This window comes from Salvia splendens, chromosome 8 (assembly GCF_004379255.2).
Source record: "Salvia splendens isolate huo1 chromosome 8, SspV2, whole genome shotgun sequence".
Taxonomy (NCBI): domain Eukaryota; kingdom Viridiplantae; phylum Streptophyta; class Magnoliopsida; order Lamiales; family Lamiaceae; genus Salvia; species Salvia splendens.
Window position 1 is genome coordinate 14,582,985 of NC_056039.1, and position 27,239 is coordinate 14,610,223.

The window sequence follows — 27,239 nt, forward strand, 5'->3', positions numbered from 1 at the left end:
GACTAAAGTCCCAAAATAGTCCTTAACATATTACGTTTTTTTTTATTTTGGTCTAAAACATTATCTTTTGAATGATTCGGTCCCTCACATTTAAAATCGGATCACATTTAATCCGAAATGGACGGTTCCGTTAAAATGTAACGGTCAACGAGATTTAAATCAATTTTGACCGGTTTAAGAATTATAATTATGTTTTATTAAGGGCTAATATCTAATTACCCTAATTAACCGAGGAAATCGCGTATATAGGCCACTTGGCCTTTAAAATAACGCAAATGTACCCATTTTGTTATCAATTCCATTTATGGGAAAAACGCCGATGAAGTTGGCGTGTTCATAAGTAAAAACGCCATTGAGATTGGCGTGTCTATACTGTAAAACGCCAACATAGTTGGCGTTTTACAATGACACCGTATTCTGCTCGTATTTTTAACCAAAATACTTAAATTTGAACACGCCAATCTGGATGGCGTCTTTACTTAATAAAACGCCAAGTTCATTGGCGTGTTTAACTTAAAAACGCCAACCTGATCGGCGTCTTTACTAAAAGACGCCAACACCATTGGCGTCTTTGTTCAGAAGCATATAATAGCAGCAGACAGTCGCGAAAAATTAACCTCACAGACCAAATCCTTCGCAAATTTTCTCTAGCAGCGGCCAAATCCTTCGCAAATTCATCCGTGTCTTTGTGATTTCGCCCTCCATTCATCAATCGGTGCTAGTTTTCCCCAAATTCGTCCAATTTATTCGGTTAGTATGCTTATCTTTTACATTATTAGAGTAATTGTTGGATACTTAGCTAGGGTTTGTAATGTGTTGCGATTTGAGTTGAAATATTGTGCATATGGATTATTTGTATGACGGTAGTGTTGATTATTATGTTGGATTGTTTGGGTTAAGTGAATTTGTGTATAAATTTGATTATAAACCAAAATCGTAGGGTTTGATAGCTTAAAAATTGGGCAAATTGATTTGGTTTATGTGGGTTTTGGTTAATGTCTTTTTTTAGTTTGAAATGTTAATTTTGTGTACATTGTTAGGTTGAAATTGAAATTGTTAGGTTGGTTAAACTAAAATTGGGTAAGTTGAATTGGTGGAAAATTGATGTATATTGTTTATTTGAACTGTTACTTTTGTGTAGGTGAATTGTGTTATGATGTGTAGGTGAATTGTGTTATGATGTTGAAGTTGTGTATTGTGAATTGTTTGATATAGGTGTTCCATTTTGTGATATTGTATTAAATTGTTTGTAATAATTGAATTTGTTTAGGTTTGTTTGTTGTTTAATTTGGAATATGAATGTTGTGTAGGTGATTTATGGCATCTTCTTCAACTTCTCGTCGTCGGCTCTTATGTGGTCCTGAGGACCCCTCCGTATTATATCTGCAGAGACAACACGTCTCTAATAACATATGGGCAGGAGTGCCATCGGAAGACGTACGGTGTAGAAGATACGAAGGAATCATATGGGATGTTCCCATAAATCCTCGTGTTTTGGCAGTTATAGATGAGATGGGGTTCGGCGGGATGTTGAGGTGTGGTCAACCGAAAGACATTGACCACCATCTTATCACCGCTTTGATTGAACGTTGGAGGCCAGAGACTCACACGTTTCACTTTCCAGTCGGTGAAGCGACTGTGAGCTTAGAGGACGTGGAGGTCTTATGGGGCCTCAAAACTGACGGTGAGCCTCTGACGGGTTACATCCCCAGTAAGGATGTCAACTATTGGAAGGATGTTTGTTTGGATTTTCTTGGCTTTATTCCAGATGCAGTTGATCTAAAAGAATTGAACTGGAAGCAGACAAGCTTATCAAATCAACTGCGGATTGAGTTGAGTGATGACCACGAGCAATACATGTACAATCAACGTGCTCGTGTGTATTGTCTGCTGTTACTGGGTGGTCTACTGATCCCGAACGCTACCGGTAATAAAATTCCCTTCTTCTACCTTCAGTTTTTCATGGATATAGAACAATGTGCTAGCTATAGCTGGGGAGGTGCGACTCTTGCCTGCTTGTACCACAATCTATGTGAAGCTGCACTTGGTAAGAGGACCGATGTCGGGGGAGCTCTTACATTGTTACAGCTGTGGGCTTGGGAAAGAATCCCAATTATTAGACCGCAGATGCTGAACCCCGCGCCCGTAGACTACTTACCATGTGCAGTCACGTAAGTTGTCCACTAATTACTCTTTTAAGCATAATTTTTATTGATTTTTGTGTTGTTCGCTCATAATTTAATTTTTGTAGATGGACTGGTCGGGCCTCTTATGTAAAAGCACCGGGGCATTGCATTGAAACTTTCAGAGATCAGTTCTCAACAATGCATGCCAATCAGGTAATTTACGTAAACTAAATTGTTGCTAGTGTGTTGTTTTGATTGAACTTGTTTTGACTAAATAAGTTTCATATCTAGTTTATTTGGAGGCCGTATGAATCGCGAAATCTGCCGGATGTTTGTGTTGCCGGTCGTCCTATATGGACGTCGATGACAACACTAATCTGCTGGAATATGGTTGAGCCACACATGCCACAGCGGGTGTTGCGATAATTTGGGATTGTCCAACCTTATATCCCGATTGTCGACCGGTTCCACGGATCTGATTTTACGAAACAGGATCGACGTGGCAAAGCAGGTCGGAACTGGGTTCAGTGGCACGCCAATCATATACAAGATTGGCATAATAGGCACGACACGGTGTATGTTGATTTGGAGTACTCAATGGTGCCTGTTGCTACTGATGAGTACATGGATTGGTTTCGCCGGATAACCGTGGTGTACCTAACAAAACCTGGGGTGCATTCTCATGAGGGCTTCCATGAAACGGCGGCCTCTCATCACTACGCGGTAGATTTCAACAACTTTTCTTTGTTTAATTTCATAAGATGAAATGTAATTAACACTGAAAATTGTAGGTGGAGACCCTTCACAAAATACGCCACTTTCTTAGGGAGCAAGACATGTCAGGACGGCCGGATTTATTCACCATCTCGAGAATGGTTGAAGATGGCCTCCAGATATGTGGGGAAGCTGAGACGATGGACCACCGTCCTTCACAGCGCTCTGAGCTGGACCTTGACATGCCCGTGCGGCAAAAAGCGAAGGGGCGTGGAAAGAAGAAAGTTGGTGGAGAGTCGTCATCATCAAGGATGGATACTCAGTTGGTTGATGATTCTGATGACGATTTTGTGGCTCCACCTCCACCAAGATCTGCCGTGCGGGGTCGTCACTCAGTCAGCCACACGGGTGGTACAGGAGAAGATTTCGGTCTCAGCGATCAACAAACTCCACCTCGGTCTTCTGCGAGAGACGACATTGATTTAGAGAATGCCGTCGTTGAAGATACTCCTCCGTCTAGAATCCCTAAGACCAGCATCGGGAAGGGAATCCGTAGTCTGTTTATGCGTAAAAGGCGAGACGTGTGAACGTTGCCCGAACTTTTTATATTGGTGTTTTTACATTGATTTGAACGCTTTATATAAGTAATTTGATATATTGTATTGATATTGGTGTTTTTTCATTCATTTGACGTATGTATATTAGTAATTTGATAAATCCGCTTTTTTATACGTGTGCATGTTGATAATTTGAACTCGTATAAGTTGGATTGGTACATTTTTTTGAAACACGCCACTCACGATGGCGTTTTTAACTTGAAACATTTTTCCAATCTTTTGCCACGCCAAGGCTGAGCTTCTGAACAAACACGCCAAGCTTACTAGGCGTCTTTTGAAACACGCCAACGACGATGGCGTTTTACCTATAAAATGCCATCGTCAATGGCGTTTTTTTAAACACGCCACTCAAGATGGCGTGTCTAAGTCCGAAAATTTTTTTGCACTTTTCTGCCACACCGAGGTTGAGGTTCTGAACAAACACGCCAATCGGCGTTGGCGTCTTTAAAACACGCCAACGAAATAGGCGTTTCTAGGTAAAAACGCCAACTTAGATGGCGTTTTTAACACAAACCCGCCAACTTAGATGGCGTTTTTTATTAAAAACGCCATCTTGAGTGGCGTTTTTAAAAAACTAAATTTTACATTTTGCATATTCTGTGACTTGCTAAAATATTAGTAAAACAAAACAATGTTCTATTCAATAAATAACTACGACGCCGCCAAAATATAAGTAAAACAGAACAAACAGAACAATGTTCAATTCAGCTAAATAGTTGTTACACATTCAGTTGTCTCGCCTTCTCCGGGTAAAGAAGCTACGGATACCCTTCCCGATTCTGGCGGTGGAGAGTCTAGACGGAGGAGTATCTTGCACAACGACATTCTCTAAATCCACCCTGAAATAATCGTCTCGCACAAAAGACCTAGGTGGAGAATGTGGGATATCACTGAGACCGATGTCTTCGCCTGTACCACCAGTGTGGCTGACAGAATGCCGACCTCGAACTACAGATCTTGGTGGAGGTGGAGGCATAACATCATGATCGGCATCATCAGTGTGGCTGATAGAATGACGACCTCGAACTGCAGATCTTGATGGAGGTGGAGGCATAAAATCGTCATCGGCATCATCTACCAACTGAGTATCCATCCTTGAAGAAGCATTCGGGCAGTTGCGTCTGTCGTGCCCTGGTTGACGGCAATGTTTACATCGGCGTCGGGCGCGTGGCTGGTCAGCTTCACGGACATCCATCTGATTAGGAATCCTAGTAGTACGATATCGACCTCGACTTTTAGGCATTAACTGGGCTCGTGAACATTGCAAAGTCCATTCAGGCACAGCCCAATAATCTTGGTGTCTGATTGGATTGAACACCGTAGAATACTGGTGTACCCAAACACTTGTGCGGTATACGTTATCAACAAGCGACAGCATGGGCTCGTTTCTAAACCGCGCAACTGCCGCTGCATGTGAACATGGAAGCCTCCACATCTGCCACTTTTGACATTTGCAGTTCGACTCCAAGTACTTTACCTTCCACTTATTACCGCCCTTTCCACCAATTCGACGCTTTGTTCGAACCACGTAAAGCCCTGCAATTGTGTTTGGGACTCTCACATTATGTAATTGACCTTTTACATCATTTTTGCACACCTTTGCATGGGCCCACGGGGTAAGTGGTGTGGCACACTGTGTTGATGCAATTGACCGCTCATTAAACCATTCTATTGTCCTCCAAAATATCACATCAATGCAAGCTTTAATTGGGAGTTGTCTTGCGCCTCTCAACACATTGTTGTAAGATTCAACCATATTAGTGGTCATCTCACCCCATCTTTTGTGTTTGTCATACGCCAAACTCCATTTTTCTAACTCCACGGCATCAAGGTACTGCACAGCCTCGTTGTTGATGGTTCGAAGTAAACGACGTCTGATCTTAAACTTGCGTTTCTTTGTAGCAATACCAATTTTCCAAACAAGTTTTTTTACCATGATGCCTTTGTGATTCTGCAAAACATTTTTTCTAACATGTACCAAGCAAAATCTGTGATGCCCCACATTGGGTTCTTCTTTCCATATGGGAGAATTCATTGCATCTATGATTCCCACATGCCTATCAGATATTACACATATTTCATGCTTGGCTACGTGAATTCTAATACGTTCCATAAACCAATTCCAACTTTGTATGGTTTCCTCATCAACAATGGCATATGCAATAGGCAAACATTTCTTATTAGCATCAAATCCAACGGCAATAAGAATTTTACCTCGATATCGTCCACGTAGATGAGTTCCATCAACGGTTAAAACTGGTTTGCATAGTTGAAAAGCCTCCACAGCTGGACCAAAAGCCCAAAATACGTACTTGAAAACCTTGTTCATACCGTTGCTTAATCTTTCATCATGTAACCATTCGACAATTGTGCCAGGATTTTGTCTTTGCAACTCATTCAAATAACCTGGTAAAACTTTGAAATTCCACGCCCACGAACCATACACAAGCTCAATAGCTGTCCTCCGAGCATACCATGCTTTCTTGTAACTAACTTTCACATGAAATCTATTTTCAATATCCGCGACAATTGCTTTTACCTTGTAGCAAGGATCGTTTTCTATCTGATGTCGAACACTCAACGCTATCATACCCGACGAAAGATTAGCGTGCCCATTATAATTACGATCCCCCATGCAAGTATGAGCAGTGTTAAACACTCTAATTTGCCAGTGTTCATCATGCTTCCTCAATGTTGCTCGGCACTCCCACAAACATGGCGGTAAGGACTTATCTTTCGGATTTCCTTGTGGCCACTTACAAACTGCATGCCATCTCTTTCCTTTACTTTCAACAACTGTATATTGTCGGATTTTTTCCAAATGCCAAAAAGTCACAGCTGACTTCAATTCCAATTTGGTTTTAAATTTAGTATGCAAACCGACATTGCTCGGATCTTTTTCACTCCAATAATGCACATTGAGATCATCAGACTCAAAGTTTTTTGGATCAAAACTATCATATGGACCTGGTAAGGTGCGAAAATAGTTCATACCAGGCTGTGGGAACTGTGGAACTACTCTTTCTCGTACTGCTCTTCCTCCAATTGATGTTTCGCCAACCACTGTTTCTCCAACCGGAATGGATGTACTTGGAGCAACAAATTGGTCCTCATCCGACGAAGCACCATCTGAATCTGTACTATCCGGATCGACATCTTCAGAATCATAAGGTGATTGTGGATCAAGAAAGTCGGCTTTATCAAGACCAATTATGTCCTCAACCACAGCTGGGTTGTCACTGTCCCCTAAATGCACGCCTCCAATATCAAAATCTTGTGTTGTATCGAAGCATGGTTCTTGGCCTCTCGTAGACGTACCAACATCAAAATCTTGTGTTGCAGCGAAATATGGTTCTCGGCCTCTCGTAGACGTACCAACATCATTACTCATGAGATGATGACTATGTTGTTGAGTAATTGACGAATACTCAACATACAATTCAATTTGACCTCCTGTAGTCATACTCTCACTAAACATTAGTGGCATGTATACTTCTTCTAGTAAAATACCTATATACGTGATTGAAGATCCATAGAATATATGACGTTTCCATACTATTTGAAGTTTGTTTTCAAATATGTTTATCCCCATTCTTTCACAAATTGTTTCCACAAGCTTTTCGTAGGAAATACTTTCATCCAACATAATCAATCCTTTTGCAAAAGGAGGATCATATGAAATAACTGTTCCGGGAATTATATTTCCACCCCAATATAAATGGACACACCACGTCATACTATCTGCATTAATGTCAAACACAAATATTGGTCAAAAATATTTCTTTACAGTACACTACAATATATACTATCATAACAACCTATCAAATATGGGTAAAAAATTAGATATACTACAACATATAATACCATAACAATTGGTCAAAATATTTCTATTAATTACAATACAATTTATAATACTATAACAATCCATCAAATAATTATTTAAATTACACTACAATATATACTATCATAATAATCCATCAAATATTGGTAGACTAATGTTTGGAAGAATGAGTTAAAAATTAGATATACTAACCGATTGCGAGTACTAATATTTGGAAGAAATGAGCGAAAATAGAAATCTACACGCTTCAATCCACCACCGGGTTAACCCGACCAAGACAAGCGTTTTCGCGTTTTTCAGCTTTGGGAAGGTTTTTCGCGTTTTGGGGAGGGAGGAAATGTGATTAGGGTCTGCGATTTTGGGGGAGATCTGAGATATATGGTTCAACCGAAAAACGCCGATCAGGTTGGCGTTTTTAAGTTAAACACGCCAATGAACTTGGCGTTTTATTAAGTAAAGACGCCATCCAGATTGGCGTGTTCAAATTTAAGTATTTTGGTTAAAAATACGAGCAGAATACGGTGTCATTGTAAAACGCCAACTATGTTGGCGTTTTACAGTATAGACACGCCAATCTCAATGGCGTTTTTACTTATGAACACGCCAACTTCATCGGCGTTTTTCCCATAAATGGAATTGATAACAAAATGGGTACATTTGCGTTATTTTAAAGGCCAAGTGGCCTATATACGCGATTTCCTCCTAATTAACCTAAAACTAAAAAATGTAAAATGTAAAATAATTTAAAATATAAAACATGAAAAAAAATCAAATGTTAGAGTGAAATGCCAATCGATGTTGCGTCAATAGCACTTCATCCACAATTCAACAATCTCAACCCTAAACTCAAAATTCAACAATCGACGAATACTCGCCTTTCGTCGGATCGTCGTCGCTTTTCCACGACGAACTGTAGGTCTCGACGCCGGTGACGTAGTTCCACCCCAGCCGGATTCCGGACAGCAACGTGTCGCAGGTGTAATCGAAGCTCTGCCATGTAAATCCATCATCGTCTGCATCTTTGACGATCAGATTCCCGGAGTCGAGCAATCGCGCGATTAGATTTGGGGCTGGAGTCGTAAAAAACATAGACTACCAGACGGTGCCGTTAGTTCTGTTAAGAATAGCAAGGACGCCAGGCGCCGTTACCGTTAAGACGCCGGATCTGTCTGTGAGCGGTGATTCCCTGTTTGCGACCCACACATAAGTAGGAACGGATATTTGGCTGTACCAGATTCCGACGTATCGATTGGTGGAATTGTTGAGGTTGAAGAAGCCGAGCTCGAATACTCCGTTTGCAGAAACGAGCGTTTCTCCGTCTGGCTTACCGGGAAGGCCGTATAAGAGGGAATCGGGGCCGCTGTGTCTAACTGTATAAATGGAATACAAATATGGTATTTCACTCTAACATTTTGATTTTTTTTTTTTCATGTTTTATATTTTAAATTATTTTACATTTTACATTTTTAAGTTTTAGGTTAATTAGGTTAATTAGATATTAGCCCTTAATAAAACATAATTATAACTCTTAATCCGGTCAAAATTGATTTAAATCTCGTTGACCGTTACATTTTAACGGAACCGTCCATTTCGGACTAAATGTGATCCGATTTCAAATGTGAGGGACCGAATAATTCAAAAGATAATGTTTTGGACCAAAATCAAAAAATCGCAATATGTATAGGACCATTTTAGGACTTTAGTCTTAAGTATATAACTAAAGAACAAATCTCAGTCATTAGAACAAAGCGATCTAGTTCACTATATGAGCGTTTTAGTTCACAATATGAATTTGAAACAAGGAGTGAATCAAAACACCATTATAGTGAAACATTTACTCCGTGAAAGATTTAGTTCACTGTAATGGCGTTTTGATTCACTCCTTCGTGTAGTGAATTAAATTCGTGTTATCTAATTATCTATTTAAGTAGTGGTTTCCATAGATCACTACTCTATCCATAAATACATGAATTCTGTTATTTTAATATAGTTGTAGATTTACAATATATATCGTGTTGTATAAATAATTCAGCATCAACTCCAACTTTTAACGTCGGCAATATGAATACACTGTCGTCCACATCAAAATGCATAAATACTCCTTCGGCTGCGGCTCCAGAGAAAAATTCGTCCACGTCAGGGACTAGCGAGCTTCTTCTGTCGACTTTATGGGCAGAGTGCAGAGGCAGCAAAGCGGGTGGTGGAGAGGAGAGGACAATGCCATGACTCGTGAGTGATCGAGCAATGTGGCAAGGAAACTTGGTCCCGATGGAGAGGATTGAAAAACAAGGGAAAGAAGAAGATTGTATGTGTTCTTCTACATACAAAATTAGCCCCAATTTCGGAGGAAAAAACTGACGGACGTATTAACAAGGCAACGAACTTATTTTAACATGTCGGTCATGAGAAATACAGAAACGAGGTACATACAGCTGATTCTCTAAATAGAATGATGTCAGTCTATGAAAATTTTGTCATCATCATCATCATCATCAAGTTAGCAAAGTAATAGCAAAGCCATACCGTGCTTCTGAAGAGTTATCGATACCTCTTTGTGTATGTTTGTGAAACAGCAACTATTCAGATCTCACATAAGCATCTTCAGAGGTCAATAAAATGCTTCCAGGTATTAAGAGGAGAACAAGCATTACCGCAGAAGTTATTGCGGACGTGAGAAGCTAAACTGTAAACCCATCTTTGAATGATCATGTTCATGTTGTTTCAAAATGTGGCAGTAATTGACCTGATAATAATGTCAGAAATATCATTTAGAAAGCACCTTGAGGCAACCTAAAAGCAGGGAACATTGAAGATTACAGAAGACAGTCTGTCCATGGTTGCAGCTGTATATGCATAATAGAAAAAGGTTTATTTCTTAGTCGGCTTTACTTTCCCTGCCCCGATTAACACTTCACTTAACTATCCAAGACAAAGGAGGAACACCTTTTATGGTTCATGTACAAATACAAGAGACTATTATTATAATCACAAATATTTCTTTTATGTAATAGATGTAATTTTGAACTGCAAACAGATGGAGTAACATCATACAAACAAACTATTTGGCATCTAAACCACCAACACATCTCAAATAAGATCAGATATTCTTTTCTCTGCACCCCACAGCCCGTACCATTTTTCTCAGTTTTTGACTTCAACATTTTAATAAGCAGACAAAGAGTTTGCCCACCTCTAGAGATTTTACTAAGAGAAGATTATATGAAACTAAGCCACATCCGCGTATAAGCTAGAGAGCCCCAACTTAACCCAAAACCATGATCAAAGGTAAAAGATTGACTCCCACTTATATGCCATTCCACACTTTCATGTGGAACCGATGTGAGATTTCTATAATCCAATGCCAGCAAGTCTTTCTTTCCCAAAGTATGAATGCAAGAGGAATTGCTTTTTAAAGTAAAATAGCTCACCTCCATACGAAATAGCTTGGTTGGTATGATGATTCCAAATCCCGCCCAGCTACGAAAAGAGTCTCGGAATTTCTGGAAAGAAAACCCTTTGTATGCATTCTCAGAAAACTTATTCAGGCTACCAGTGCAAGCAAATATGTGTCCATGGATACCAACTTCCTGGAGAACTCTAAAAGGTAGATTGAAAGAAAAGTCAGCAAAAGCAGTCACAGCAAGGTCTCCACTTATATGATCTTCTTTTTCAGAAATTTTAGATTTCCCATCGCTAGAATAATTGCTGACAACTTTTCTATGCTCGGCAGGGCCTAGCCATGTAGCCTTGAAACCCAAAACAGATGTTGGGCCTCTCAAGGACAGAACTGGAGAAGAATTATAACCCATGTAGAACCTCTCAGGCAAATATGAGGATGCATTCAAGGATGCATTCCCCCATGGGAATATCATACCACCTGAAATTCCGAAATTGAATGCAGCCCCATAGATTCCCAAAGGTATAGCATAACGAAGGTCAAATTCCTGAGGACAAGAGAAGGGGAGATTTTCTTAAACAGATAAAAATAATACCTATCATTTATTAACAGGCTGGATATTAGTGCGTTGGTGGAAAAGCATTCCCTGGAAAGCTCGATAAACAATTAAATCATAATTATAAGAAAATTTATTCAAGATAATAGCATAAATTTAAGTGCCAAAGGAGACATTTACTTGTCATGATGCATGTTTTCTGAGGTACATCTACAGGATCTCATAAAAAGTAAATAGATTGAGGCATGATGCTGGTACCTTTTATGAAAATCAATGGCTTCAAATTTAAAGGCTCAGATCATAACTAAGAAAAAGGAAACAGCAGATGCACAACAGAAACAGTAGTAGACGTGAAAACCTGGCGAATGAGACTTAAGCTCTGAATATCAGGGAAAGGACCACCAATCTGAGTAGTGGAAACAAAAGCATGCCCTCGAGTTGGCCTCGTAGCTGAATCCCTTCGATCAATTTTAAAAGCATACTTCAAAGTCGAGAACAAACTATGTCCAAGCTTCTTGCTCAAGGTCTCATAAGACATTTGTGAGTCCACTGATGGATCATCTAAACTTCGCCAAGAGAGATTGTAAGACACATCATGATTGCCAATTGATAATAGGCAAAGTGAGAGACCTAGCACTTGTTGTCTACGCGAAGAGAACTTAAGCCCATCTAGGGAAAGCAGGGATATTCTAGCCGATAAGGGTGCAGCCAACCCAGTACATTTGGGAAAAGACAACCCTACACTAACCTCTGACACTTGATCCAAGCCATAAGCCACTGAACCTTCCCATAGGTCTCCAAGACCAAACAAGTTTTTCAGTTTCAATGATCCTTGTACAGAATTTGATCGAGCCTACAAAAGCACCGTAAGACATGAATATCTTAATTAAAGAGGTATAATCATAAGGAAATAGTGGATAAAGTGATGCACTTATTTTGCAAATACGAACTTAGAAAGTCGTCCATAACACATCACACATGCTAATTCCCAAGCATAGTTTGAATAAGCATTTTACTATCAGTTGTTATCTTCTCTCTGAATCTCAGGTGCAATCAAAACCATGGCCTTCTATTTCCCAATCTCAACCTCACTTAATTAATACTCGATCTATCTTCAAATTGTAATCGAGATAAAGTTTATTACAATTAAGAACAATTAAAGAAGCGTACATCTCATAAATCAGAATAATTAATTAATCAAAGAATGAATACACATATGTTAATTCGATAATGCTACCTCGGGTTCAAAATAAATCCCCAAATCTCCGGTGAGCTGGTTCTTCGCCTCAGAGACCTCAACGACAACGTTAACGGCGGTCGGGAGTCCCGGCGGGCCGGCATCGAGAGTTACGGTAACCGAATCAAACAAACCGAGCCGCCGCAGCCTTGCGTCGACGGCTGTAGCGGCGCGCAGCAGCTCTAGGAAGGTAGTGGCCTCCCTGAAGATCGGCTCCACCTCCGCCGCGATCAGAAAGTAATAGGTCCTGGTGTTGCCCTTAATGATGACGTCATTCACCCGAACTACCACCCTCTCCTCCGCCGCTAGCCGCCTAACCAGAGACTCTATCTTAGCGCCATCTGTTGGCATCTGAATCGAGGAATCAGAGTCTTCTAGCCCTTCCTCTTCCAAGTCGTCGTCGTCTTCGTAATCATCGAAGTAATCGTCCAATTCTTCGAAATCTTCGGTGCGGGAAATCGGTCTTTCCGGCTGAGCTACCATCGGGGAAGATGAGATGATCGGCAGCGGTTACTGAATAGTGAGAAGATGACCAGCTGCTGATCGACACCGGTAGAGTAGTGATATAAGGAAAACGCTACTATTATACTCAACTAAATATTATATGGAATTAATATAAATTATAAGAGGGGTTCAGTTTGAAGATTTTATCGAGATTAAATTTGTAGTATGCTTGGTTCATGTTATTTAATCCCACAACTCAATCTTAGATGGATAAATTTTAGATGGATAATCATATGATAATTAGTCATAACTAACCTCATACGACTAAAATAATATCACAACTTTATCCTAGATTATATCTTGATATTATTTTATCTTTCAAACTGAACACCACCTAAGTGAACTAAATTATTCTTACATTAAATTAAAATTACTTTTATAATCACTAAATTTTTTTTTTCCTCAAACACCATCACGGCGAGGGGTTAAGGCGGACCCCAACCTATATATATCAAAAATCACCAAAAGAACATACATCATCCAAGCCCAAAAGTGACTCGGTCCGCACGAGAGATACAAATCACAAGAGCTAACAAAGCTACTATGGTATCCCCACAGGGTACTAACCATCTAAGTAACGAGAAAACAAACATAACAAAGCTATACACCAAAATAACAACAAGGATGATGGCCAAAAGCTGGCCAACTCCAAAGGAAAACAAAAAACCCTAAATCAAAACCACGAACCATGTGAAGTAGTCATCCATCTCGATATCTGAATCTGAAGTTCAGATAGCCCAACTGGTCCATCCTGACGAGCGACTTCAAATACCGAGGCGCTGAATCCGCATAAAAAAAGGTGATGGCAGGGGTCTGGATCCCCCTACTTGCCAAAAAATCAGCTGGCCGGTTGCCCTCTCGATAGATGTGAGAGAACATAAACTGCGTCTGTGCGAGCAAAGTGCGAATGCGAGCCATGTGATGTCTCACATCCGCTGCTCCTCCGCGTCCTGAAGTGAACACCGCGACCATTGCTGCCGCATCCATCTCGACCCAAACATGCGATGAGAACTGTATAGCCAAAGTCAGCCCGTGAAGAAGAGCTAAGAGCTCCGCCTCGAAGGCCGACCCAGCTACGAGGGGCGTGCCTCGAAGCCGACCCAGCTATTCTCTAATTTTATTTATATTTTGATCCATCATTTTATATTGAAGATTAATTATATTTTGATCATGTTAGACTGAGGACTGATTAATTACTTATTTAGTTATAAGAATGGAGAATACTTAGTTTAGTCCCTAAATAGGACTTTCTTTACCGAAATTTGAGAAAAATAGAATTTTTTAGTTAAGTGAAAATAAAGTAAATTAAAAAAAAATAATAAGTCGTAGTGCAGTTGGTAGAGCAAAGTTGTGGTGATCTTGAGATAACAGCCAAAGACTTTCGATCTTAATGTGCAAACCAGGTGGATTCGGTACACCTGTAGTAAGAAAAAAGAGTAAAGTAGTAATAAAATAGAAAGAAAATGTCGAAAAAGAAAATGATTTACTTTTATTAGGACATCTCATAAATGAAGGAAGTACTATAAGCTATATGAAAAAAGTAATTTAAGTTTTAATATTAAACATTCGTTCTATTTTTGTTCATTCTTTAAAATTATGTGATCAAAGCAATGCATGATTAACTCTGTATGCTCAATGTTTTATACATGGATTAAGAATCCTTTTGTTCCATAAAATAGAGATATCGGAGACGGCGCAGATTTTAATGCTAAATTGTTCAAGCAGACGAGAGATAGACAAAAAAAAACGAATGAAGTATTATTAGTGGAGAATGAAACTCGCCTCATAAGAGAGGAAAACTTATCACCGATGCAAATTGATTATTTTTTAGGAATGAACCAAAATGAAAAATGAAGACTATTTTATGGGATAGTATTAAGAAATCTTCATTGAATATACACCAAGAAAGCTGATCTCATTTTCAAATTCATTCAGCGTTACAATTATGTATCATTAGTCTTCTTGGATAAGAAATTTTTAGGATTGACACTATAATAGTTATTTATAGGTTGCCGAATCCGAAATTTAGTTTCAGCAAAATAATTAGACTTGTTTGCTTATAGATATTAAATTTTAAAACTACTTGGTATTAAAAAATGAATAAATAAAACACAATGTAACAAAAAAAATTCCTTCTTATTAATTAGTAAAAATAGATGAAGAGTTTTACATATACGACCAGTCGCAAATCAAGATTTATTAATCTAACTCTAATTGAATTAGCAAGTAAGTAATTCTGAAGCTACTGACTTATATACTTCCTCAGTATTTCAATAATAGAAACTTTTAAAATTGCATAGATTTTAATACATAATTAGTATAAGAAGATAAAAAGAAAAGATTATTTAAATATATATGTTGAAGAATGAGTCTCACTTTATTACATAAAATAAAATTTTCTAAACATATAAAAATAAAAATAATATCTATTTCTAAAGAACAAATATAGTACTATCACTTGTATGCATACACCTCACAGGTATATATGTACGGTTCTTTAAACTTTCATTCTTACTTGTATAGATGTATACTCTCAAACCAAATAACATCAATAATTTCCATATACTTGCTTTCCTCAATGGGCTAACAATCTTTGGTACGATACGATAATCTAACACAAATTCGCACAAAATTTTATGGGTTTGGGTCAGAGCTTATTGGGGTCGTGTCCTTATCGGGTCGACCCGTTAAGAACACGAAAATTTCGTGTCGTGTTCGTATTACCCATTAAGAAATAATATTATTATATTATTAATTTTTATTATTTTAAAAATGATGTTTTTTTGTTAGATTTCGTTGGATTTTGTTGCTATTAATTTTATTAATATTATTGTTCATAAAATCAAATTGTGTAATCAATTTTAGATTTTTAATCGGATTTTTAATGATCAGATTCAAGGTTTTGTAACTTTTGTTAATCATGAGTAGTTGTTAACAGGTTCTTACCGTGTTATGAGGTTCTAACCGTGTTATCAGGTCGTGTTGCTATAGTGTCGTGTCACGTACATGTTGTTATCGTGTCTTGTTGACCCAAGGTGGTTCGTGTCGGGTTCGTGTCGTGTTCGGGTTTGAGGGTAGCAGGTCGTGTTCATGTTCGGATTTGAGGTTTTCTTAACGGGCGTGTTCGTGTTTGTCCTTATTGGGTAGTGTCGTTAACAGATTGATCCGATAACAACCCAACACGCACAATTTGACACCCCTAGCTCAATGTCTCATCTCTCATATACTTTATATAGGTAAATCATGAATAAAAAGTGATTTAGATGATCAACCTCCACTACAATAAACAATCAAATTTGAGTGAATTTGGACTTTTCTGACTTCTTACTTTTCAAACACCATTCTCTTTTCATATTTCCAATCAAATTTCAGTAAGTCTTAGACTTCTGTAACTTCATTCTTACTTTTCAAACACTATACTCTTTCCATACTTCCCATCTTCTATTTAATTCTCTATAACACTTCCATGTTTTTCCACTGTATATACAGTACATATTACTTCATTTTTCCCCTTCTTCCTATCTCAATAAATTCAATTCTTTATACAGTACTTAATTTTCAAGTAGAATGCATATTTTCAAGATCAAAACAGAGATTTTGAAAACAAACCAAGTTGACTAATCAACAAATTGTCTTTAAGTTCAATGAAGTTAACTAGGAAACATAGGAGTGAAATGTACAAAGTTTATGGATAAAAGTGGCTAAAGAAAAATGACATAACATCATATTCTATCACCACATTCCATTGCGTAGATTTAGGTTTACTTTGATCATGATCTCGAAACTAATATTATGCTTTTGAAGAATTAATCTGGTAGTCTATACTTTGAGCATGATCTCGTCCTTATCTTAGTTATACTATAGTTGCACTGTCCACTTATAGCGAAATTTATAAACTACTAATAAAAAGTGCATCGATATGAAATCTTGATTGTAACATGAGATTGCAAAAATCAGTCATTCGATTGTAACATATGCTTCATGTCTTAATCAAGACAACATGCACAAATTGCCCAAAGTGTATTCATGAAAAAATCCACACAAAAAAGTTATTATCCTCTATCTATATACAACTTTCTTCCACATTCAAGAAATGGGCAATGAGAAAGGAAAAATTAAAGGCTCAAATACTTACCCTTACCCTCCACCTTCACTTTTTCAGCCTGCATCACTTGACTGAATCTCGAGCTCCGCCCACCACAGAGGTGACAGCTTTGGCACGGCCATCTCGGGTTCTATCCCCGTTATCTCCCTCAGCTGCGCGCAAACTTCTCTCATACTCGGTCTCTGCCTCGGATCTGGATCAGTACATGATCTTATCACACCACCAACCCTTTGAAGCTGATCCTTGCCATACGTCTCCAGTGTCGGATCGACCATCTCTTGTAAGCACTGCATCCCGTTAAGATAGTCCGAGGCCCAATGCTCAGGAGCGTCACTACCTGCCATGTATGGGAGCTTCCCGGCTATCATCTCATACAGCACAACGCCAAAGCTGTAGATATTGCTCTGCGCGTCTGGCTCCCTTATAGGCGCAGATGACCTCTCGTCCGAGAAGCCAAAGTCGGACACTTTTGCAGCATAGTCCTCAGTGAGATACACGGCTGAGGACTTGAAGTTTCGTTGGATGAACGGTGGAGACATCTGGTGCATGTGGTCGAGGCAGTAGGCCGCGCCCATAGCTATTCTCATTCGAGTAGTCCAATCCAAGTGCTCTGCTTCTCTTACTGTTCCGTTCGACAGAACAATTCATCATCAGATGACAACCATTGGTAAAATAGTTAATCAAAAGGAGATAAAGTAGACAATACTGACTATGCAGATGCTCAAAGAGTGTTCCATTTGGAGCATACTCAAACACCATCATTCTAGTGAAAGGCTGCTCTTCCACACAATATCCGAGGAGGCTCGCGAAATTCTTGTGATTCACTTTTGATAACGTGTCGATCTGAAACAACGAAGAGACTAAAAACATGAAATATATGCAAACATTGCACAAAAATGAATAATGAAGGGCACCTTCTTCCTGAACTGGGCTTCCATGCTGGTCGACCACTGCTTAGGCGATCCCACTGCAATGGACGCCACTGCTATCTCGACACCACTTGACAACGTACCCTTGTACAGCGTACATAAAGATGCCGAGCCAATCACATTGCTGAATTCTTCACACGCGGCCTCAAGTTCAGATCTCTTGAGCCTTGGGACACCTGAGATGTACATAATATGACTAATGAAGGTTGCTTTATTAATATGAATCGCGTCTCAGATAAATCTATCGTTATCACGAATAAAACGCTAATTCAAGTGATGTTCTTAGCTTGGAAGAATCTTACTGAAAACTGCCAAAAATGGTAAAGAATTACCAGTTATAAATGCTCTTTGAAGTTGTCCACTTAATCCTGAAGCCCAGGGCTTGACAGTAGAAACCTTGCCACTTCGCCAAAAATAGATACAGATGATCAAGAGAAGCAAGACAGGACCTCCAGCAGCAGCAGACACGATCAGAATCCGGTGATGATGCCTACTAGAAGATGGAGCTGGTGTGCTTGGTGCTGAAGCTGTTGTAGGCTGGAGAGGCGGAGAAATAGATGTAACGGGAGAAGGAGAAGGAGCAGCAGGAGAAATTGGAGGCGAGGGTGAAGGTTTCGTTGCTGGTGGCAAAGGATCCGCCTCTGGAGCTGGAACCGGATTAGGCGAAGGCAATGTGGATTCTGGACTTGGAGGAGGAAACCAAAACAAGGTCTCCATTTGCACGAAAGGAGGATCTTGTGACAGTTCTCTACGTGCAAAACGTCTGTCCATGATCGCATCGTAAGTCATAACAGTAGAATCCTAGTTTGCTCCATTATCACTATAACAAACACCGGACTAGAGAAGACTTACCTAGATTTTACTAGCTCGTTAGTAGATGAGGTCGTGCTAAGCAACTCGTTCTTGTCGAGTAAACTGCAACACAGAGACGAACATTATCAAGATCAGAAAAACGCAGTTTTGCAAATCAAATTTTCATTTCCAAACTTACAGGATTCCTGCTGAGAAGTATTGGTGGAGCACAACGTGAAGCTGTCCGCTGAAGTTGTTGTGTCCAAGGTCTAAGACTCGTATCCGTTTCAAATTGTCCATCTCTTTAGGGATTACCCCGGAAAAAGAATTGTTGCGCAGAGTACTATCGACAGTTTTCAGATAACACGAGTTAGTTAGACAACAGAAGGCAAGATGAGAAAAAGGCAGGACTGAGGATGATGTCTTACATGTACTTGGCGTGAACCAGGCTCCCGATCTCAGGAGCCAGCGTACCTTTGAGACGCAGATCTTTCAGGCTCCTGCAGATTATAGCTGTGAATATCCATTTCTGTACACTGCTAAATACATCTCCATGCTCAAAAAAATGATGCTCAATAGGCCAAGACTTAAAAAAGATGAAGCCTTTCAACTGTGAAAACTCGTGCAATTCAGAAATATGATCAAACTTACAAAGCTACAACATGGCCTTTTGAGCACTCAACTCCAAACCAGCAACACGGGGTTTCGACTCCATTTTCATCAATCCAATTCGACAAAGCCCCGTGTGGATCACTCGCCACTCTTTCCCGAAGCCTCAGCAGAGCCACGCCTTATTTAACATGAAAATCATTTAGAGTAAAATTTACAAGCTCAAAACTAAGTTATGACACATAGAGAGATTACCTTCATCATTTAGAGAGAAGCAAGAATTTAGATGGAACACGCGAAGGCAGCATAACAGCGATGCCACAAACAGGCGACGTTTAGCTCTGAAAAACTCCTCCATTTTCATCAGAATCACTACAAATATGCCATCACAAAACAAAGTGAAACAAAAGCCTTTATAAAGCTACTTCTTTTAGCTTGAAGAACCTCCAAAAAATGAACCTTTACAAGAAGACAGAAAATTGAAAAGTAGTACTATTTGGAAAATAGTTAAGCCTTTGAAATTAAGGAATCTTGGTGGCCTGTGATGTATATACAGTTGAATTTGTGCATGAGCAAGTAGTGTGGTGTGTATAAAAACAAATTGATACTGATTGTATGAATATAATAGTAGGAATTAGTGTAATGGAAATTGATGAATAGTTTACAAAGTTGACTCAGTTTTCTTTCCTAATTGCAGAGATCCAAGGAGGAGAAGACAACTAAGTGAAGGGGCCAACCTATTCAACATAGGTACTTCATTTCCAAGTTTGAACAATATACAACATGATCAAAACGTCATTTTTGTTAGTATTTTTTTATTATACGGATTAGAATTACTTTGTTTTTTAAATTTGATTATGTTGGCATACTAACAGGTCAATGATGGTGATATTGGTTAAATGAGACTAGAAAGCAGATAAAAATCCAATCTTTAGTAGTATAGTATTTTTGTAATGACATTGACAATTATACATTTTAGTCATGTACTTGAATATGTTGATCACCAATATTTTTGTGGTGGGTAAAATTTTAAAATCATGAAATAGGTATTGAAAATGATTGTGGCGAAAGGTGTGACCAAACATCAAGCGTAGCGCCTCTCTTAAGCGATCACCTAGATTGCTCTAAAAGCATTTACATTTACACACTCACAATCTTCATATATATGCGTCTGAATTTTTAATTTGTAATTGTTTTTTGGATTTTAACTTTTTGTTGAAGTAGAGGAAGAAATAATGTACTCTTCCGTAATGTTGACTCATCTACTCAAGGAAATTGGCTGTGATTGTAGGCATAGGGTAGGTTTCTAGTTTAGTTGGTTGGTATTATTTGGTTTCTAACCATATGAAATATGTTTAAATGGGTACACTTTAATTTTAATTTATGCTCATTGCTCCATGTACCCATTATATATTTTGGAATTTTTTTTACCTTTGGTTTGTTTTATTTTAGTCTTCAAAATTTCCTGTTATCATTAAAAAAAATTGATATAATGTTAAAATAAATCACAACACCGAATTTAAATAACTCAAAAACGAAATTTTAAACTAAACCAAAATTCGAATAGTTGATTGTATGCTTTAGGATATATTCACTTTGAATGATATTTGATAAATATATATAATGTCATTTTGAAATATCAACTTTACATAATGAGCCAATTGAACAACAAAACCAAAAACTTAAAAGCAAAATATGATATTTCTCTCAAAAACATCAATTTTACATGAAGTCTTGCCAATTAAGATTACTTGGCTAGCTATTGTGGAGCACTATTATAATAAAAATTGAAGAATCAAATGCTGCGACATTATATACTACTATCATATTATATCTTCAAACTTAAGGAATTCATCTGCTGAGATAGATGCATGATAACTCTCCACATCCATCTTCACACTTTGATGCTTACTCCTACTACTTATTTTTCTAGCAAATCGCACTGAATTTCGTAACCAACGTTGGCTTCCAATCTATATTTATTACTATAAAATAAATCTAGTTATATAAGATTTGATATGCTATCCATCAATCTTGATTGATTCTATTAGCTAGATCTTAAGTGATTAGTATTCAAGATTACTTTTAAAATTTAGTACATAACTAAAATTCTTCAAAATTATTTAAATCAAATATTTTTCCATGCCATCCTCTTAGTAATATCACAAAGGATGTGTGGCCATCAACGAATTTACCAACAATCAATGAATAATGAGTAATCATAATGGAAATATCCTACCAATCTCATCTTATTACAGCATTGATTCAAATTAAACATGCTTACATTTCCCTTTTTCTTTTTATCCTCTTTTAGCATCCAAACTAAACATGAACAAAATTCTCTGTGATCTCTTTCCAACTCTGTAACTTCTATAAAGCCTTTCCAACAATACAGTATACTCCAAAATACCTATATTATTTTGTAACCAATGTGAATAGAACATTTTTTGTCCTTGAAGAAAATATTATACATAGTAGATTGTGGTAAGGGTCTAGCTTATGTACCCGGCCTCCAAAAACCTTTCTTGCCAACAAGAAACTGATCTTGATGTAACTTCACTGCCCAGTGAAGGGATTTCAGAATGGGGGCAATCTTGTTAAGCATTTCCACTGTGTCTTGAACCAACAGGTACCCGTCGGGTCTCAATATACGATCCATCTCTGCAGCTACTTCGATTATATCGCACCTGAACGCACAAACCACCTCAAGTTCTATACGTAAAGGAAATACACGAAGCATATATAGAAGTGCTGTGCAGCTTTGGCGGTACTGTAACTGTACCTCTTACTCAAATTGGCAAAGAGGAAACTCGAGTGCAGAAGATCATATGTTCGCGGGTATGTATTGAATGACTCGCACCAGTCATGATAAACGCCAATCAGCCCTCGATCGTAGATGACTGATAAAGTATCTGCTTCCTGAATGGGTACAACGTTCATTACCCATATAGGTAGATTAACGAGTGCAGCGGCAAACCTGCAAACAGCGTGAACAACAAACTGACATTTCAACTCAAAACGCACGAAATGAAAATGAAGAGATTCTTTGGGGAAAAGTAATATCTGACCCTCCATGGCGTGCGTTCATATCCATAACATTTCTCAACTTTGACCAGTTTATACCGAGGCCTCCAAGATAAACCTCAGAGACGAGTGCAGACCAGTGAGTGCTGTCATCTCTATAGCTTACATCAGCGTCTGGCTCGGAGAGGGTTCGAGGTTTTTCTTTGAGCCTCTGTGGCCAGGGTGAAGGCCAAGTGTAGGACTCATCTGCAAGTGGCACTAGGCAACTGTCCAGAGGCATGTACCTATTGTAGGAATAGATGTAAAAACAATAGTAGAAGTAACTTAATTAACGATGGGAACTCATCGGATTTAGGCAAGAAATACCATGAACTGTTGGACCTACTCTGATCACAGAGAGGTGGATTCTGCTCCTTGGGACTCTTGTAGCAGGAAGATGTAACGGGCTTTTGGTATATAACTAGTCCAACATCATTAGCACCAACAGCAGAAATTTTCGCCACTTCACTCCAGCATATTGACTTTGTCAGGGTCACCATAGCTGCAAGAAAGATGGATTACAAAATCCAAAATATGTTAATTACGAGCAAAATACAGCTTAGTTGGTCGACGCTGAAAATCTAGTGGTAACTATTTAATCCATCTGTATCTAATAATCATTACAAATCTAGATCGAGTTTCATAAATTAATTCTGATAGCAAAAAAATGAGGGAGTATATGAATAACCAACATTGCCAGATACTCTTGTGTCTATCATCCTTTCTATAGACTGGTGTGGCTGACCATATAAAATACCCTCCGGGCCTAAGAATTCTGTTAAGTTCCAGCAACGGTTGTCCACCTGCAATACGCAAATGAACCTTATGATTAAAATGGGAAGAAGCATAGAACTAAAGCTATCAGAAGAGAGTGATACCATCTCCATCCCAATGAACCCGGCACCTTGCACAGTGGACTACATCATAAGAATTATCAGGAAATGTCAGCTTTTGCGTTCCAATGACTGAGAGATAAGCTGGAATTCCCCGTTCAAGAGCAAACTGAATTTGAGCCTCATGTTCATCCTTTGGGGCAAATGACATAGTCATGACATCTCTGTCCAGCAAAGCACCACCGAAGCTAGCTACACCACAGCCAACATCTAAAACTATCCTTGTCTTCCTCCCAAATCCAATTTCTGGTAACATCTAGAGTAACGAAGCAAAGAAAGCAGTACTACTTGAATTTCAGGACATAGTACAAAGTGACAAAGTTTAGATATCAAATATACATCAAGACTCACAAAACACATACTTAACCTAATGGTAGTTCAGAAAACAAGAAAAACAATCCTCATCTAGACATATATACAATACCCTAAAAAATAGTAACTGAGGAAAATTGGAGCCAGAAAAAGAAATCTTTTCATCTGTGAAATAAAAGGCTTCTACTTTTACTCATACTCATTGTTACACATGATCTCCCCAATACCACCTAGCATACTAAACAATGCATCGATATACTAACCAATTAACCAATAAGCATACGCACTAAACAATGCATCAATTTATAAACGAATTAATCAATAAGCATACGGTAAACACCATAAGCAAATGTTCCAATGAAGGCATGGCCTATTTTCTTAAGCTTTTACCTTTACCTATCACCTCCCAGTCAGTTTCTAAGGCGATTGTATGCAGACAATGAAGTAACAACGAAATACAGTTGATTACCTTCTCAATCATTGTAATGTAATGCTTGACACCGTTCTTAAATTGAGTACCACCGCCAGGAAAAACAAAATAGTTCCCGTATTTGACCACCCACCGCTGATCCTTCTTGTATTCAACAAGCTTGGGATGCGGAACATTGTTGTACCATATCTAGCACCAAATTCATCAAGCAGCAAATTGTCATAATTCAGTTTACACAGACATGGTGAAAAGTCACCATCAGCTTCCATAACATTCATCAATCATAAGAGGCTGTGGATAAGTTTGCAACTTCTATCAAACATTTCAAACATCAATTGCAACTTCCAACAAGAATTAATGAAGTGAGAGTCCAAACACACAAGAAATGAAGAATGAGAGGGCTCACCATATCCCTGCTCTTGGGCCAGGGAACCGGAGCTTTGTAGCCTTGGGGGAGAGGCACCAAGCACCGCGGCGGCGGGTCGGGGCAATGCCGCTCGCGGTGCTCCTTATGCCGCCGGGACTGCAGCTCCTTGATGGCCTTCCAATTGTCCAAGCAGGGTATGAAATCCACATCCACCCCCTTGCACAGCTCCCACTGCACAGCCTGGTAATCAACACGGCCGGCAACCGGAGGCGGCGGGGCGGTGGCGGCGGGTATTTCAGGAGGCGCGGCGGCGGAAGAGGGGAGGGGCACTGGAGTGGCGGCGGAGATGGAGCCGGAGAGATTGGTGACGGTGGGGATTGGGGAGTGGGAGTTGGAGATGAGGAGGAATGTGACGAGTATGAGCAAGAGGAAGAAGGCGAATACGAAGGGGAATTTCTTCTCTTTCAAGATGCTCGGCACTGATAACGCCGCCATCTTACAATTCGATCAGATCTTGATTGAATTCCTGAAGAGAGCGAAAGATCTGAACTCTCAATTCAAAATGCGGATGAAATTGAGAGCGGTGGTGATTTTGCTTACTCTTGCTACTGAGGAATTGCAGTATAGCATGGCAAGATGAAATCTTTATGTCGCTTTTCTTGATCAAATTCAATCAATGAGGACCCGCCATGGAGAAGCATCACATTTAATAATGTAGTACTGTGAAAGGTGCAATGATAGCCAAAATCGACATTTTAATGATTTTTGCATATTTATGAATCTATGAATTTATTTTACAGCCTGATTTAAGTTGCTGTTCATGTATGTGTCGACATTTATTTTAGCCTCGCATTTCACACCTCATTAAGTAGTGAGGTTTGGCTATGATTCATTAATATGGAATGTAAATTCATTACTAGGGACTGTTTGATAGTTGATACTATGGATAAATCCTAGAAAATGTGGTAAAACTCTTGAGTTAGTGACCCATGAATTGTTTGCAAGCAGGTTGTGTAAAAGCTTGTGGCCCGATGAGGCCTAAGCTTATATCCTTGCATACACACGTTATCTTTTCGGGTTTCTCACCTACAATACTATTCTGCTTCACGAGTTGCGTGTTGGAATAATTGAATGAACAATTACATAAAACTCTCTAGGATGATTAACCGAGAACGACCGAGAAGGAGATAAACTGTAGAGCAGAAGCGTACCTATCCATCTAGAATCGAACAGACCATAACGGACCATAACCTAGCTTATATTTATATAAGCCCCTTTATTTTCTATTTGGTCCATCAAATAGAAAATCTCATATAGCATCTACACTTATTTCCATAACGAATAAATACAGTTTTAGCCCAAATTTAATCTTTATTGGATCACTTTAATTAGGCAATTGAAAGATAATCATACACATTGAATTAGTCATGTGGATTGTGGAAGTCCAAACCTCTAACACAGCGTCCAGAAATTGAATTTTTTCCCCTCATTGTCCTTCATTATAACACGCTTTGTTGAAATTCGCCTATGTGATGTGGTATCTCCTCAACAAGATGGGGTTCAATTTGGGTGTCTTGGTCGCCACTTATCTCGACCACATCTCCAAGAAGGATGTGAGCACTATTTGTTGCGGAGGCTTGATCACGGCAATTGCTGAACACGTGGGAATCCCAACAACGGATCTCACCCCCGACTAGGAGAGATGTTCATCACGTACGAGGTATTATTTTCAGTGGGGCTTATGAAGACCGACTCTAGTGGTCAAACATTCTTTCTCCAAGTGGAGCAGGATTACTTTCCCGTTCCTATTCCTTACTTGACCAAAGTTGACACGTGGGAGAATCAATCCACGTGGAAGCTTGATGGAGGGAAAAGATGAGACTATGACTCTGTGTGTGTGTGTCAACTGGCCAAGAGGGTACCTAGACCTAGCTGTGTCGTTGGGTCTGTGTCTATCTTCCCTATCAACAAAAAAATATCTCAACCCACTTCTACTGGCTAGTATAGTGAAGTAAGGGTCGAATCCAACAGAGATGGATGTAGGCGAGATACACTTGCGATGACATTATGGGAGCGGTTGGTTAGCTACCATGCTTTTTTGGGGTTGAGTTTTACCTAGTTGGAAAATGAAATGGAACCTATACCCCTCCTGACCAGTAGGTCAGGGTGGGCTCTAAATGTTGCGTGCTATAAGAAATTAAAGTGCGTGTGTAAATTAGGGTACGAGTGTGCATGTGAGAAGCTACTAGACGAAACTTACTAAAAATGGCTAGACAAAAGGTAAAGAGAATCAAATGACATGCTAGCAGACTGTCTCCTGGGTGTGCAGAAAAGCTGAAAAAGTGCAAGTACAAAAGCAAAAAGCAACAAAAGCAACACAAGTGGTCCCATTCTTTGATTGTGACATTATCTTCTTCACCAAGCTAAACAAACAAGATCTAACAAACTCCATTGATGAATGATCAAGCTTGAAAATTCGTAAATGCAATATTTAATTTGAAATCGAGAACGAAAGCTAAGAAAACTGAGATCTATGCAAACTGGTCAGCGGGACAAGATGACAGAAGCAAGCAGAAAGGATTCCCATGCATTTTTTGAGGAACTTAACCTGATTAAAACTTGTAAACACTCCAAGAAAACCTAGATCTAACTAAGCAAGCATATTCAAGCACTTAAACAATAGAAATCAACGTAAAACTACCAGATCTAGCTACTAGGCAGAAAGAAATAATAAGCAAGCTGAAACA

The 27,239-nt window shown here is 39.0% G+C and overlaps 4 protein-coding genes across 5 annotated transcripts; 1 reads left to right on the plus strand and 3 right to left on the minus strand.

The window, feature by feature from the left end:
* The first annotated feature begins 462 nt into the window (after positions 1-462).
* On the plus strand, positions 463-3,427 carry LOC121743966 (protein MAIN-LIKE 1-like). Its single transcript, XM_042137385.1, has 5 exons — positions 463-750; positions 1,311-2,171; positions 2,252-2,339; positions 2,418-2,849; positions 2,918-3,427. The coding sequence occupies exons 2-4, from the start codon at positions 1,318-1,320 to the stop codon at positions 2,550-2,552; spliced, it is 1,077 nt and encodes a 358-aa protein (XP_041993319.1). The 5' UTR covers positions 463-750; positions 1,311-1,317; the 3' UTR covers positions 2,553-2,849; positions 2,918-3,427.
* A 5,824-nt stretch (positions 3,428-9,251) lies between these two features.
* LOC121743959 lies at positions 9,252-13,061 on the minus strand. Its single transcript, XM_042137373.1, has 4 exons — positions 12,489-13,061; positions 11,610-12,104; positions 10,727-11,242; positions 9,252-10,041 (listed from the first exon to the last, which is right to left on the minus strand). The coding sequence occupies exons 1-4, from the start codon at positions 12,969-12,971 to the stop codon at positions 9,958-9,960; spliced, it is 1,578 nt and encodes a 525-aa protein (XP_041993307.1). The 5' UTR covers positions 12,972-13,061; the 3' UTR covers positions 9,252-9,957.
* A 3,875-nt stretch (positions 13,062-16,936) lies between these two features.
* LOC121743955 (inactive receptor-like serine/threonine-protein kinase At2g40270) lies at positions 16,937-20,131 on the minus strand. Of its 2 annotated transcripts, XM_042137365.1 has the most exons (10): positions 19,887-20,131; positions 19,683-19,799; positions 19,470-19,608; positions 19,247-19,318; positions 19,018-19,161; positions 18,879-18,941; positions 18,359-18,789; positions 18,012-18,202; positions 17,808-17,940; positions 16,937-17,719 (listed from the first exon to the last, which is right to left on the minus strand). In XM_042137365.1, exons 2-10 carry the CDS (start codon positions 19,789-19,791, stop codon positions 17,151-17,153), a joined length of 1,851 nt encoding a protein of 616 aa, XP_041993299.1. In that variant the 5' UTR covers positions 19,792-19,799; positions 19,887-20,131; the 3' UTR covers positions 16,937-17,150. The 2 variants fall into 2 exon arrangements, with proteins under 2 accessions (XP_041993299.1, XP_041993298.1); XM_042137364.1 differs by having other exon boundaries at positions 19,683-20,131.
* Positions 20,132-21,643: 1,512 nt separating this feature from the next.
* Positions 21,644-25,233, minus strand: LOC121743954 (probable methyltransferase PMT23). Its single transcript, XM_042137363.1, has 10 exons — positions 25,093-25,233; positions 24,532-25,018; positions 24,165-24,314; positions 23,369-23,639; positions 23,183-23,293; positions 22,818-22,992; positions 22,496-22,735; positions 22,210-22,404; positions 21,933-22,114; positions 21,644-21,837 (listed from the first exon to the last, which is right to left on the minus strand). Exons 2-10 carry the CDS (start codon positions 24,985-24,987, stop codon positions 21,728-21,730), a joined length of 1,890 nt encoding a protein of 629 aa, XP_041993297.1. The 5' UTR covers positions 24,988-25,018; positions 25,093-25,233; the 3' UTR covers positions 21,644-21,727.
* Between the last annotated feature and the right edge of the window lie 2,006 nt (positions 25,234-27,239).